This window comes from Pezoporus wallicus, unplaced genomic scaffold (genome assembly GCF_028554395.1).
Source record: "Pezoporus wallicus isolate ANWC-B61680 ecotype Strahan unplaced genomic scaffold, APGP_CSIRO_Pwel_v1 contig_3858, whole genome shotgun sequence".
Lineage (NCBI taxonomy): Eukaryota > Metazoa > Chordata > Aves > Psittaciformes > Psittacidae > Pezoporus > Pezoporus wallicus.
The window spans coordinates 3,681,902-3,696,973 of NW_026638754.1; the positions used below are offsets into that span (position 1 = coordinate 3,681,902).

Consider the following 15,072-nt stretch of genomic DNA (forward strand, 5'->3'; position numbering starts at 1 on the left):
GAGAGGGTAGGCCTCCTGTGGTCTCAGTTTTATGAAGAAGGATGTTTCACATGGATTAACTCTGGACATCTTCACGTTCCTGGAGAGACACCCTCTCTCTCCACATCTAGTTTGCTCAGCAGTTCTATGGATTTCCAAGCATGCCTTCCCATTTCTTTGGTCCTTTAGCAAGAACTGTGCTTGCAACACAGCAATTCTTGAAGGAGCTATGGTTATGCAGCTGCTCCTTTCCTTTTGAAGGAATAAGGTCACAAAGCGGCAGTGATTTCCTGATGTTGCATAGATCAGCTCCTTCAGCAGCCACCTGAGGATGGGTGCACCTTGCCTGTGTAGCCCTCTTTGGGGTAGGAGCAGGTCTAGGCTTTGGATCAGTAGGAGTGTTGAGGTGTCACAGTCAGGACTCTCAATGGTGCCAGCCATTTGGTATGTTCTACAATTTTAGCTCTCTCAAAGTTAAGTGCCTAGTGTAAGCTCATTATCTACTGCTAGTTATTGGAGAAGAAGACATTCCTAGTGAGCAAATCATCCCACCCCATTTAGACACTAATTTTGGAATGAGATGAGTTTCCTGCTAAGAGTGACTGCTTCCTTTTGTGGGTTATGACATTCTTAGAGAACATACCAAATTCTAGATTGCCAAAATGAGGTGAGATGAACCTACTTCTTTTTCTTCCCCCCCTCAGAATCTATGGAAGCCCATGGAGATAGTAATTTATTTTCTTAAGATTAATGGTCACTCGCTTTCAAAACTTGGAGTTCAATTTTGTTTTATGTTTTATTAAAATGGCACAATGTCCAGCAGCTTCACCATTGCTGCTGAAGAAGGGACTACTTTAAAGGCTAGTAGTCATTAGTAACTGTGATATGACTCTGTGAAATAATCCCCACTGAGTGAAGTCTGCTGAATGGGGCACCAGCCACCATTTATAGAGCACTTTGGCAGCTGAAGCAGCAATAAAAGTGATAGATAGAAAGAGCAGCACATCTGCAGGAGTTCCAATCTGGTTACTGCTGCTGTGGTGCTATATCTTCCACAGCTTTACGCAGACTTGTCAAAATGGCAAGAAATAAACAAAAAGTAGGCACCACAGAAAGCACATTTGGAGTGATGTATAGATTGAAATGAAGATTAACAAAATGATGGAAAGTGGGGTGCATAAGGCTGTCTCTCAGCATGAACAGTGTGCCCTGTAAAGAACATGGGAGGAGTCAGTGAATCTTCTGGAGAAGTGGGACACTGAGAATTCATGGAGTGGCCAGGAAGCACTACTGGGGAAATCATAAAGAAGCCTCTGTGCTTGGTGCAGAGGCATCAGGCAGACCATCAGTCAGCAAACAGTACTTGAAAGAAGGCTTGATTTCAACCACTGATGTCCTTTGGGATGAGATTACATCAAGTTTCTCATCAACTTCATGTAGCTGTCACTTGTTGCCAGTGGCATTTACAGTGCCAGCAGAGTGATCTCCTCTCCCACAGTAGCCAGTGGAGATACGTACTTTTGTACCAGCTGAGGAACCTGGTCCTAAAAAACTGAAACTACTAAGAGCTTTCAGTTTCTGCCAGCTCTATTTTGCAGGAAGGAAAACTGTTTGTTATGTTGTCAAGCTCCAACCTGTCAATAGTCAGTAAAGACAGAAAGTGTCTCTAAAGACCTGTTCTTCCACCGACTGACAGAATACCCATTGATGTCACTGGGGACTGAACACGCCTATAAAGGAGACTTTGGTCTGGAAAGATTTGCTAGTGTTCAACATGTTTTTCCCCAAAAGCAGCTGACTGTATTCTTCTTTTTAAATGAACATATGAGAATAATTTTAATCTGCTGCATTGCAGTCATGGATGTGCTGCTTTCAGTAATGTTGCACAATAATTTGGGACCTCCTCAGTGTATATAGGTTTCTAGTCAGCAAATTTTCTTACCGGTATAATTAAACTATAAGAAACTCATCCCCAGTTGTGGTTAACTTGGTTATAACATGACTATCCCAAACTTATTATATTAAGTTTAAGTTTAATTTGATCCCATATGTACAACAATCCTTTAGAGTTGCTAGAAGTAACCAGAATGTGGTATATATGAAAGAGAAACTTTTAAGAAGACTGGAGATGGGGTACCAGATGATTTCAAATTATTAAGAGAAGCTGTGTAAAGAAAAAACAGGAGTTTAATGAATTAAATAACATTGCCTTCTCCGCTGCTTCCTTGTTAGTAAATTATTGTAAATGGTTTTTACAACTCGTATTTACTTGTCCTAATCATAGTGGCAAGGCTTCAGAATGACGCCTTCAACAAGCATTGGCCAAATGGCAGTTCAGGAAGAGTTCAAGTGTGTTTTGCTCACCAGCTGCCAGGTTTTCTCTGGATTATACATATTTTAGTATCTCAGTTCAGAAAGCAAAAAAAAAGGAATATTCTGAGCTGGCATGAGGATTTTGTGTGTAGTCAAGGGGTAGCAAAAATGCATCTCTAGATTTATGCCCTGGATGAAAAGATGCAGGAGGTACAGGGGAGAGAATGGATTTCTGCCACATGAATGTTTTGAAGTGAGACTTGCGTAATAGCCTTATTTCCTTGAGGAAATTTGGAAACCCTTTATTTAGACCATCTGTGCGTTGAGAAATTAATAATGAAATGGAAGCTTTCTATTTTGCATAAGGTACCATTAAAGGGTGGGTCTCTGTCAACATATGCAATAATTCCATTTGAATTAATCGGCATTATGCATGTCTATTGAGCAGAAGACTGACCCTGCAATAATTTTCTGTTTTATAGAAGCTGGTGTGCAAAACAGTCATTTATGATTAAGTATCTCAAGGTTTAACACACTGTGAAGTGCTCCTTTTGCCCTGCTATTAACCTTTCACAACCTGGTCCCAGTTCTTAATGAAGAGATGCACTTTTGTCACCTCGGAAGGTTCTGTGCTGTGGGCCACTACCCACAGCCCCTGCTCTGTTTCACTGTCCCCTTGCTCATCCAAAATAGTCAGGTACCTCCTGGATTTGAATTCTTTGACTGCTGCTCTTGCACGATCCTCGATATGCTCAGCTGAAACTGTGCTTTTAAGTGATTTTCCAGCTGTGCAGTGAAGTAAACTTAATTTATTAAAGCAGTTTGCTGTTAAGCTTGCTGTGATATAAGTCACTATAACTACCGCTGAAATTCTCTCTCTGTGTATTAAGCATTTGGAAACTTGAGTAAAGAGAAATATATTTTTTTACTTAACATATATGCAAATAAAACGGACCCTCACCTCTCCAGGCAATACGTCTTTTACTATGTTGTGCAGTTCTGGCTGAGAGCCGAACACTGTGACAATTCAGTTACAGTATTGCCCTCAAGTGGCCAGTTTTGATACTACTTCAAGTAATAACCACGGACATCAGGATGCAAACGTAGAATCATAGAATCAGCTAGGTTGAAAAAGACACGCCGATAAAGAGCAAAATGCTTAGAAACAGCAGAAAGGCTCAGGATTTTTTCCCTTTATTTTCTCTTTGAATTGCATATGCTTGCCCTGCTACTTAGCAGGAGCAAATAAAGAAAATTGGCATCAACTCTTAATCCATTAAATTACAAGGTTATTTAGGAATAAAATTAAATTTGTTCTTTAAATTCTGTAAGAACTTAGCATACACATTTCACTGTTGTTGCAAGTAGCAAGAATCAATACTACAATGCTCGTCTCCTGAGCATAACGAAAATACTATCTCTGCTTTCTGCCTTTACAGTGTCTAGAGCTCTATCATTTCTCGTTTCACTGACATAAGAACAAAAGTCTGTCTGGACTGGGGGAGATCAAAGACATGCTTAGTCTAGCATTCTGTTTCTGGCAAAAGCTGGGCAAGAAAGCATCATGAATCTGTGTAACAGGACAAGCATAAAGTGTGAGTCCCTAGGCAGACTAGAGATATTTCTGGTAACCCACAAGGTTAGGAAGACAAAACTGGAAGTAGAATATATATATTTATGTTTAATAAGCCACAGTGGACTTTTATGCCATGCAATTCTTTAGTAGAATTTTTAACCCGTTAATGCTTTTGTTATTCCCAATATCTTGCAGCAATGAGATGCCACAGACCATGTGTTGCTCAAGAAAGAATATTTGTTTTAAAATTTGACCTGATTACTTAATTTCATACCCTTAAATCTTTTCTTAAGAGAAAATAATGAATAATCCTTACTTCTTGACGTTTCCCATGTCCATGCCAATCTGTCATGCAGTGCCTAAATAAAGGTGAAATTCTTCCTATCATTCTTTTCTGGTCTTGTCACTACGAACATCCGAGTTTAGATAGTAAGAGCCCTAGGCTGATTATTTTTTTATAATGTGGATATGTCATAAGGAAGTCTTTACACTATTACTACCTAGGCCCTTAGCTCTCTGCTTTTCTCCTGGTCCATATATCCTCTTGCTCTGGCTGTACAATCCAGCCAGCTCTGTAAACACACCCATCTGTGGATCCCAGCTTTCTCAGACCCACCTCCCATTATCCTGATTCTTCTCATCTTTCCCTTTTTGCTTTCCAGCTTCCCTTAATGAAGCTAATACACTTTTGCTTCTCACAGAGAGCTGTGAAGTGCTGTTAGTAAATCACCTTTACTTTCCCACTAAGTCAATTCTGGGTTGGGAAACCATTCTTCAGCTGTAGTCAAAGGACCTAATTTAGTGGTTGCTGAAGCTTATTAGGTGACTTTTTGTCTTTAGGCTTAGTCTTACTAGCAAGGATCTTTAGAGAAAATCTTTCTCAGATGGCCTTTTTTCCTCCATGTAAGTTATAAGTGTTGAGGGATGAAGTTGTATTTTTTTTTTGTTCTGAACTATTAAATGACATATCTGTAAAAAATCTTTTGTAAAGGAAAAAAACATACATAAGTGGGAAAATTACTGTGTGAAATAGCTGAATAATACTGTGGTTTGTCCTTTCATCAAGTGCCATGATAGAGCTGCAGAGAAATGGCACATCGTAACAATAAGTCAGGGGTGGAATAAACAATTACCTAAAGCTAACACTATAAACTTGTGATAAAGTACTGCACTGTTTTCTCTGTAATGTATTCTAGAGTCATTGTTTTGATTATGGGTATGTTTTTCTCTCATTATATGACTTACAATTTTTTCTATATACTGTAATTGGTGGAGAGTTCTGCCTGTGCTAGCAGGCAATACGGGAAATGGCTTCATTGCAAAGTATGCTTTTTCCAACCTTCTATGTGGAATCATTCAGTATTCTTGCAGACATCCTTGTTATTTAGATAACTCTGTATGTAAAGTTAAAGAGATTCTTATTTGTGTGTTAAAGAGTATTTTTGCATCCATGGATCACTATTTATAACCAAAAGTATTTGGACTTCATGAAGAAAATTCATCAAATATAGATCCAGTAAGAAGAATTAATGTACAAAAATGAACTGAGAGTACAGAACCTATATTGAAAGTTAGCACAGATTGATTAAATTGATTCAAGTGAAAACATCCTCAGCTATTTTCAAGGAGAGGCAATTACCTTAGGTCTTTTGAGGCTCTGCTGACCCAGATTAAGAGAGCAACACCTCTGATGCATAGAGGAGAATCTGTAGAGGACATTCTTTGTTCCTTCAAAAAGCGTAATTTCTTTAAAGCAAAGGTTATGCTTTGGCTCCTCAGACATAAACCTTGCTTTCAGATATGATCCTGGTAACTTCATGTTCCTTGTAGTTTTGAAGGCTACAACTGGAAACCAGCAAAGTCCTTTGAAAATCTAGTCATACAAATCCTGTAAAGTCTGATGTATCAAAGCCCAAAATGTAAGCCTCAAAATTACACTGAATTACTTGTTAGCCCCAATTGTCTCTTATCTTCTGTCTCCTTGCCCCTTTGGTAAGTTCAAATCTCACCTACACCTCCAAAGGTGAGATACAGTTGCAGGTAAAATTGATGGATTTACAGTATTTAAGCAAAACCAGCATAGAAGTGGCTAATTAATGATATGCAATTAGCTGGCAATGAGAAATAATGATACACTTACTATCAATTTCAGTAGCAGAACAGGTAAACCACTATACCAGACACTTAAAAAGTGTTAATAAACATTCCAAATTTCTAAACATCTTTTATAAATACCCTCTGAAACACCCACCCGCTTACCTACATTTACCCAGACCCTCTCTCACAGGCAGCACAGGTTACAAACATCCCCAACTCTCCTGGATGCAGTTTCCATTCTTGCGTGTACCTCTCCTTGGATAAGCGGGAGTTCCAACTCTGTGTGTGCCATTTCATGTGTACCCACATAGGACCTGTGCCCATCCCTTACACTAGTATTCCCTGCAGCGTAGGCAGAAGCTGTGATACTACTGGGCTGACTTCTGGCAGTGCCTGATCAGGTTTTCACTGCTATTGTTTCCACTCCAAAGTCCCCCCTGCAAGTTTTCATGCTGCTTTTATATAATTTCTGAAGCTGACTCCTCTCTTGTTTCAAAAGTCACTTTATAAATTCCTGGTTACTGTTTAACCTTGCTGATGATCACCTTCCTCTTTGTCATGATAAGATTGGGTCAAACATCCTCCCTGTCATGGTTTAAACCCAGCCAGACAGCTCGTTCACTCACTTCCCCTCCTTCTTGCCCTCCCCCTACTCCCAGAGGGATGGAGAGGAGAATCTGAAAGAATGCAGCTCCCACGGGTTGAGATAAGAACAGTTTAGTAACTAAGGTATAACACAAATCACTACTGCTGCCACCAATAAGAATAATGATAAAGGAAATAACAAGGGAAGAGAATACAACACCTCACCACCAGCCAACCGATAACTCGCCCCCCCCCCCCCCCCCCCCCCCCCAGCCTGACCAAGCACCGACCAATACCTCCTCCAACCCTGCAGTCCTCCCCTTCTGGGTAACTCTCAGTTACATCCTGGGCATGACGTGCTGTGGTATGGAATACCTCTTTGGTCAGTTTGGGTCAGGTGTCCTGGCTTTGTTTCCTCCCAGCCTCCTCTTCTCCCTGACAGAGCAGGAAGCTCACAAAGTCCTTGGCCAAACCAAAACATCAGTGTTATCAGCTCTGTTCCCAGGCCGAAAGTCAAAACACAACGCTGCACCAGCTACCAAGAAGGAGAAAAATGACTGCTACTGCTGAACCCAGGATGCTCCCAGGCACACAGGTTTTGTTGTCCATGGGGAGGCTGTGTGAACACTCCTGCGGCATATTTCCTACCTGTCGTCAGTGTCTCATTTAGATTCCCTGTACAACCACTGGAGGAACAGAGCAGTTTTAAATTGCAATTAATGTCACCTTTTTGAGGTGTCTGCCTTAGGATGGCATAAATCATGCTCTTCAAGTGTCTGTGTTCTGCACAGAGGTATATAAAGAACCTAGACATTTAGCTCTCTGTCATGGTTTAAGCCCAGGCCGTAAATCAGAACCATGCAGCCCTCTTGCTCACTCCCCCCCTTTCTTCCCTTGCCCCCGCTCCCGGAGGGACGGGAAGGAGAAGGGAAAGAATGTAACTCCCACAGGTTGAAGTAAGAACAGCCCAGTAACTAAGGTATAACACAGACCACTGCTGCTACCACCAATAATAATGATAAGGGAAATAACAACGGAAGGGAATACAATACCACCTGTCGATACCCAGCCCGACCAAGCAGGGAACCAGCCCTTCTGGGTAACTCCCAGTTACATCCTGGGCATGAAGTGCTGTGGTATGGAATACCTCTTTGGCTAGTTTGGGTCAGGTGTCCTGTCTCTGCTTCCTCCCGGCTTCCCTTCCTCCATGGCAGACCATGAGACTCAGAAAGTCCTTGGTCAGAGCAAACATTACTGAGCAGTAACTAAAAACATTGGTGTTATCAGTGCTGTTCCCAGGCTGAAAGTCAAAAACACAGCGCTGCACCAGCTACTAAGAAGGAGAAAAATGACTGCTACAGCTGAACCCAGGGCATTCTCATATACGTATAAGCAATGTAGTCTTATGTGGTGGGATTCCTCCACGGATTTTGACACCTGGGTGAATTGTCTTCATGTGAGTTGTGCCTGCAACAGTGAACAGAAAGCTAATCAATGCAGTCAGTGAAGGTAGTTTTTTTTTAAAGTGCCTTTCCTAACGTTAGTTGAAGAAAATATTTCTTGTCTCATCAGGAGGCAAGAATATGCTAGGACTGAGATAGAAGGTAATCTCAGAAAGATCCCTACAGTTTGGTTTTATACTATTTCTCAGGGCAATCCCCAGTTTGCTGCTCCAGCATCTCTCCTAAGAAATTCATTTGCAGAAAAATTGCCAGAGGAAAATTCTCTCAAGGGAGTTACTACAGTCACTACAGCATTCAGCCCTGCAGGTGCCATGCTCTTCCACTCTTCTTGAGTCTTCATGACTCTGTGCATGAAGCTTTCAAATCAGAATTCTTTTTTCAATTAAATTGCATTTTTTTTCAGTGTGTCAGGCCTTACACTGGTGGTTCAGTGTATTTTTGAGGAGCCAAAGAGATCCATGTTTCTGAGATCATAAACCTTACTTTAATGACTGCAGACTGTAGAAGGTGGATGCCAAAGCAGGTAGAGAAAAAGCACTGTAAAATTAACATTGATTAGTGGCTTATCCTAAAGCAGAAGTAGTTATCAGTGAGCAAAAGGTCAGTGAGTTAAAATTAATCTCAAGAATATTCCTAGTTCAGTCTGCCTTTACAGAAAATGTGTGCTCGACCTATGTAACTTGGCTGCATTTACACGCTTCTTTCAGGAATTACATAAATACGTGGAATGTACCTCCAACTATATGCATTCAGCATGTGGATGAACATCTTTCAGCTCCTGAGAAGTCTTGCAATTCTGTATACAATGGTGTCATTGTACATAATATATGTGCATATCAACATTAAGTTTTACGGCCTACTAAAATTTAATCCCTCTGTTTAAAAATTTGCCAACCAGAGGTCAGCTTTCTCCCAGACTGAGAACAAAAAAACTGCCAACAGTTTTTCCAATTCTGTCTTCTTTCTACCATTCAATGCTGCTTTTAATCATGATCGATCAATGAGATTTATCCCATGAGATTGCATCTTGCTGGATAGGTAGTCTGTTTCTTCTGAAGGTGAGAGAACTAGTGTCAATAGTGATAATCTGAAGAAATCTTCAGTTCAGTGACTTTTGTATACTGCAGTTGAACATAGATATTTATATAACTTTGTTGGGCACACTCAGAAGAACCGGAGGTTGTTGCAGGCTTTCAGACTTTGTCACCCCTAATCCATATAGTTTACATTTTCCTCACCAGTTGCTGAGAATCCTGTTGGATCTGTAGCAGTCAAAACTAACTTGAACTTGTTTAAATAGCATTTTTTTTCATGAATTGGAATTTAACTTGAAGTATTCATCTCTTGTCTCCACTGGTCCTGAACCAGCCTGACTAAATATTTATTTTCAGTCATTAGCTTAGAATAAACATTGTCCTAAAACCTGATATCCCCTAATGAGAACCTGTTGAGCAATGTTTCTTTTCTAGTCTGGCTAAGGAGGGCTGTAGCTAAAAGACAGTTCCTTGGTGAAGCCAGTTTTATTTTAATGCCTGTTGTGTTGGAAACAGTTGGCTATTATGGCCAACAGCTCACTAGGGGTGCAAACAGGGCAAATCAGCTTGTCTAGTTCTTGCTAGAAAATATATGCATTGCCTATCCTTTTTGTTCAGGGGCTTAAGAATTTATTTACAGTGAGGAGAAAATGAATAATGGGGCTTTTTCTGTCCCTCTTGCCCTTCCTTCCAATAATCCCCATTTCTCCTTATAAAATTCTGTAACTTTTTGTGTTCCACATTTTTTCACTTAGCCCCTCAATGCCTACTGCACATCTAGGAAAACAGAGAAAAGGTGCAAGCCAGTTTAACAGGAATATGTATGGTATACAGGATCTGGCAGAGATGCTGAAAATAGTTGTTAAAGTCAGCTGAAGAACCACCATGTAGTTCCCCCTTGGTGAAATGAGTCTTCATTTTATTTTTTTAATGTCAAATGAGCAGTTTAATTAACTGGTTTTTGCCTGAAACAGGAACTGAAATGAGACAGTTTAACTTGGAGATTAATCTAAATCAGAAGTGATTTGGAAAGCATGTAGCTTTTTGTTCTTAATTGTTATACTGCTCTATGGGAGAAACACAGCTTTGATGATCTTAGACTTTGAGAAACACAGACCCCCTTTCAGCCTGTTGTGCCAGGCAAATGAAGCATGACCTGAGGATTTGGATAATCTCTTTATAAATAGCAGTTCCGGGGCACTTTTGCCCTAGAGACTCATGGAATAGCAGTACATGTGGAAAACTTTCTATGGTATAAAAATACAGTGTGATGTCATTCAAGATTTCCACATCATGTGAATATCCAAAGGGCAGAGTTGGGGCTACATGTGCAACCTTCACTTTGCATCTTCCTGGCAGTCCGAGGTTTAATTTTATGACTTTAGTCATGTATACTGTTGTAAATTTTTTCCTATTAGCATTTCAAATAGTTTTATCAGAAAGAGGGGAAAAAGTCCCAGGCACTGCAAACCTTCAGTCCAGGTATGTGCATGGGGGACTTTAATTCAGTAAAGCTTGGAAAGGGAACCACTTGTTAGGATGAAAACAGAGGTGATAAGAACAGGAAAACAGGCAGACCAACTTCCTACCGTCCAGTTATTTACCAGTACAACAGTATGAAGTTACTGGAACTGAAGAGAGCAGAAAGCAAAGGAGGATCACTGTTAGTGCATATTTGAGCATTTCCTGTGGCTGGCTGTAGGCAATAATACAGGATTTTTTGAAAAGGAAAAAGTACTTATTACATTTAACTGCAATACGCTGCTTGAAGAAACTGAAAACTGTTTATCCATGCCAGTGCAGACCAGTGTGCTTGGCAGTATTCGTGTTCACAAGGGGAGGCTCCAGCACTGTCTAGAAAATTCTGTGGACTAGACTGCACAGAAGTATAGTGTAAGATCTGGTATCAGCATAGCAAATACATCATAACACATCACCAGTAACTAGCTGTGTATCCCTGAGATCTCTACTGGGTCCATTCATGTTCAATCTATTTGTTAAATATTTGGATGATGGGGCAGAGTGTACCCTCTAATGACACAAAGCTAGGAGGAGTGGCTGGTACATCAGAGAGTCATGCTGCCATCCAGAGCGACCTCACCAGGCTGGAGAAATGGTCCAACAGGAACCTCATGAAGTTTAACAAGCGGGAGCGTAAAGTTCAGTACCTGAGAAGGAACAGCCCCAGGCACCGGTACCTGCTGGAGACCAATATTCTGGAGAGCAGCTATGTGGAAAAGGGCTTAGGGGTCCTGGTGGACACCAGGTTGACCAGCAGTCTGCCCCTGTGGCATACCTGGAGTACTGTGTCCAGTTCTGGACTCTCCAGTGCAAAAGCGATGTGCAGAGAGCCCAGAGGAGAGCCACTAAGATGATTAAGGTACTGGAACATTTCTTACATGAGGAAAGGTTGGAGAAGTTTCACAGGTGCTCAAGGAGGTCTCGCCAATATTTATGAAGGGAGGCCGTAAAGAAGGGCACAAACTAAAACAGATGAGATGCCTTCTGAACATCAGGAAATGCTTTTTCACTCTGAGAGTAACTGAGCACTGGCACAGGTTGCCCAGAGAGGTTGTGGAGTCTTCATCCTTGGACATATTCAAAAGATGTCTGGATGCAGTCCTGGGCAAAGTGCTGTAGATGACCCAGCTTAATCAGGGGGAAGGTCAAAATGACCTCCAGAGGGCCCTTCTGACCTCAATCCTTCGGCCCTTCTGACCTCAATCCTTCTGTGGTTCTGTAATTCTGTCATCATGCTTTAGAGCCAAAATACCACATTAAACCTTGTGGACTTGCTAAAGGCAAGGCTTGGTTAACTCATCTGCTGTGGCTTCTTGTTCATGACTGTAGTAGTCAAAGGCAGCTGGAGAGATGACAACTATATCAGACTCCAGTGGGGCGTCTACTGAAGCTGCATGCTTCCACCATGTTATCCCAGTGGAACATGTGTAAGTACGTGATAGAAAATATACAATGACATTTCTAAGTCCATTAAGTAGGGAAATTATTGGAAATAATCAGATATTTTTCTTTTCTGAATGTCAATACAGAACATATTCAATGTGTATTTTTTTGTGCTTTATCTTTGGAGATAGTACTTTTTACTATAAAAATGTATCTTTTTCATAATATAGTACCAACCAAATTATCTAATAGTTTTACATACTTGATACACTAATTGTGTTATGTGCTATGTAATAACTATAATGGAAATATGATTTAAAGGCAGCCCCTTTTTTAGCACAAAGGGCTCTGATGCAACAAAACCTGGCAGTGTCCCACTCTTCACTGGAGCTCTGTGTTGCTCCTGTCATTTTCTTAAGTCTTATCTGAAGTGGCGAGGTGGGTGAATTCACATAAGTGATGAAAACAGCTGAGGACAGTGTTGTGCAGGCCAGTGATTATGCCACTGGGAAGATTCACAAGTCCAGAAACCTCAGGATGTGCAAGAGTTCAGTCAAAACACAGGCTGCAGTGACTGGTTTTGTTCAACATCTTTCTTCTGTATTCTATTTAAAGCTTGTTAACCTGGAGTAAGGGTTTGTTGTCAAGGTCAAGTGGGATAGCCCTTGGCATGGTATGTTAACAGGAAAAAATGCTTTTGCTTTGAGTGTGCTATTACCTGCTGCTGAAGAAATGTCTGTGGTTTCCGTTGCCTAGAACCAGTGAGAGCAAAAGGTTTTATCAAAGTCAGCTTAGTCTGTGAGCAAAGTCTGAGTCTGTGAGTATTTTTTAAATCCATTAATACAGAGTTTCTTTGTGATCTGCTTATTTTTATACAAGGAGTCATTCTGTATTAGTATGCAGTGTGGAGCTTTTCATGCCACTCTACTCTTCAAATGAATAAGATCTGAAGCTGACATTCTGAAGCAATTTTTACTTCTACTAGCCTTTCAATGCATGATTTACTGTAAATGTTCAAAAATACATGTAATCTTTTTTATAGCTGCAAAAGTTTTTCGAGATATTCTTCAGAAGCAGTTCTCCCCAACAAGCCTTCAACAACATGAAGGAAGCTATAAGCAAACTTCTACTTATGACTGAGGTCTTCAGTGAATCGTCTGCCTCAGGACCAAATTCTTTCAATCAGTAAGTGACTTGCAGTGGTCATTGGTATGCTATTGTCAAAATATCTCCTTAGAACAGAATAAAAATTGTAAAGGACTCTTAAAATGAGATACTCACCTCTATTTCATACTTCCTTTTAAAGTGACAACATGCTGCATATAGGAGTAAAACTCTTCAACATCCACAGTGCTTATACTTTGTGAAAGGTTATGATGGATACTTAGGACCAGATACTGTGTCCTGATTAAGTGTTTCAGGCAGCACAAATGAACAGAAATCTCTCACAATTGGGCTAGTTCTAACAGATATAAAGCTGTATTTCCCTTCAATGAGCTTTTTGTCTTCTGTCAAATATTTAATGTTAGAGTAGTCCAGACGGTTCAGAGCTGGCTGTGGGCTGGCAAGCTGAACAAGAGACACTGTAGGATCTTTTATGAAATATACAGCTGTAAATATACCTAGTCAGCAACAGTCACATTTGTGTGAGTTTTAAATCATTGTAATAATTTCTATTAGAGTGTTAAAGTTCTTACACATAAATCAACTTTATGTAATATTTGTATTAAAATTAGTATTTGTTATATACATATATGTTATGTCACATTCCTGACATTTTAGCGATAAATGTGAAATAAGTCACTATTAATTAAATTTATATAGTTTATAAAGCTGTTTGAGAACCCAGGTGTTTTAGTAGCAATAATATAAAGCTCATTATTTGACTTATGCAAGTTGGAAATAAAGCTTACATTGTGAGTGGAGAGGGCAGCAAGGAGGGAAGCAGTGTAACAGGGATGGAGCTAGTTTGACAGTGGCCCAGTATTTTTTGACAATGGGATGGATATCTCTGGTTTGTGTAGACCAAGACTTGCTTAGAGCTCCTGTCCCATGCCTTCAAACAACCCCGTAGCTGCTGCCAGTTCTTTGGCTTCAGTGAGTCAGAGAGTTTCACCAGCTATTGCCCTCCAGATGTCTTCAGAACTTTTGCAGGAGCTGATTCTCATCAAAAGGCATTTTCTCCTCCCATGTATTTCACCTCCCTCACTGCTTTAAAAGTCAACCGCATGTAAATACACTTTAATATAGCACTGTTTTCATTGGCTCACAGTCTGACTCCATCTATCTTTAATACTGCTGTCTTTTCTTAGAAATTTTATTTAGTCTGTATTACATGCTGTCTCTTGACCTGTGTGTGTATGTTCTTGTGTGTGCTGTCTGGACCTGTGTGTGTTTGTCGTAGCATATATAGGGCCATGGTTTAGTGGTGGACTTGGCAGTGTTAAGTTACCATTTGAACTTGATGATCTGAAAGGTTTATTCCAGCTTAAATGATTATATGAGTCTCAATTTTATGAGTACCTATTTCAGTGAATCTGATTCCCATTATATTGTATTTCAGATGCAGCCAATGTTTTCAAATGCTAACCTTTGACATTGGATTTGGCACCTCCATATACCCAGTTGTTCTCAAGGTGAGAAAATTACACAAGTTATTTCTTGACCCAAAAAACTTACATCAAAAAGAACCAGCAGGGAACCCTCTTTGATAGGTACCCTCAAATTTCTGAGAAATGTACAAATACATCAATATTAATTTTGCCTAAAAGTGGGGTTCCTGTGATGAAGTTTGGCACACCACTAAAGCTTCCACTTTAGCTTTAAAAGACTATCACCCCAACTATCAGTGAAACAAAATCCACAGGAAGCATTGCATGAAGGTAGAGTCAAGTATAAACTGTGCCAGAACAGACACGAAGGGAGAAAGTTAAAATACCACAACTGGCTTTTAATAAAAATTGAAGTTCTCCATGAATTGAACTGTACTTCTCCAGCTCATGACCTGCTTTGACCTCCACCATGCTGCCTTCTTTCTGCATGGTCCTCAGGGCCCTCAAAACCAGAGAAATATGACCTGGGCACAAACTCCCTGTGCCCGTTTTGTACCACTCCTACCTCA

General features: G+C 40.3%; 1 protein-coding gene across 3 annotated transcripts in view; it reads left to right on the forward strand.

The window, feature by feature from the left end:
• CPED1 (cadherin like and PC-esterase domain containing 1) overlaps positions 1-15,072 on the forward strand; it is a 153,522-nt gene that overhangs the window by 51,683 nt on the left and 86,767 nt on the right. For all 3 annotated transcript variants that reach the window (XM_057412198.1, XM_057412195.1, XM_057412197.1), the window contains exons 8-9: positions 12,994-13,136; positions 14,515-14,587. In XM_057412198.1, the coding sequence (XP_057268181.1) occupies positions 12,994-13,136; positions 14,515-14,587 (216 nt within the window). The remainder of the gene's footprint in view (positions 1-12,993; positions 13,137-14,514; positions 14,588-15,072) is intronic.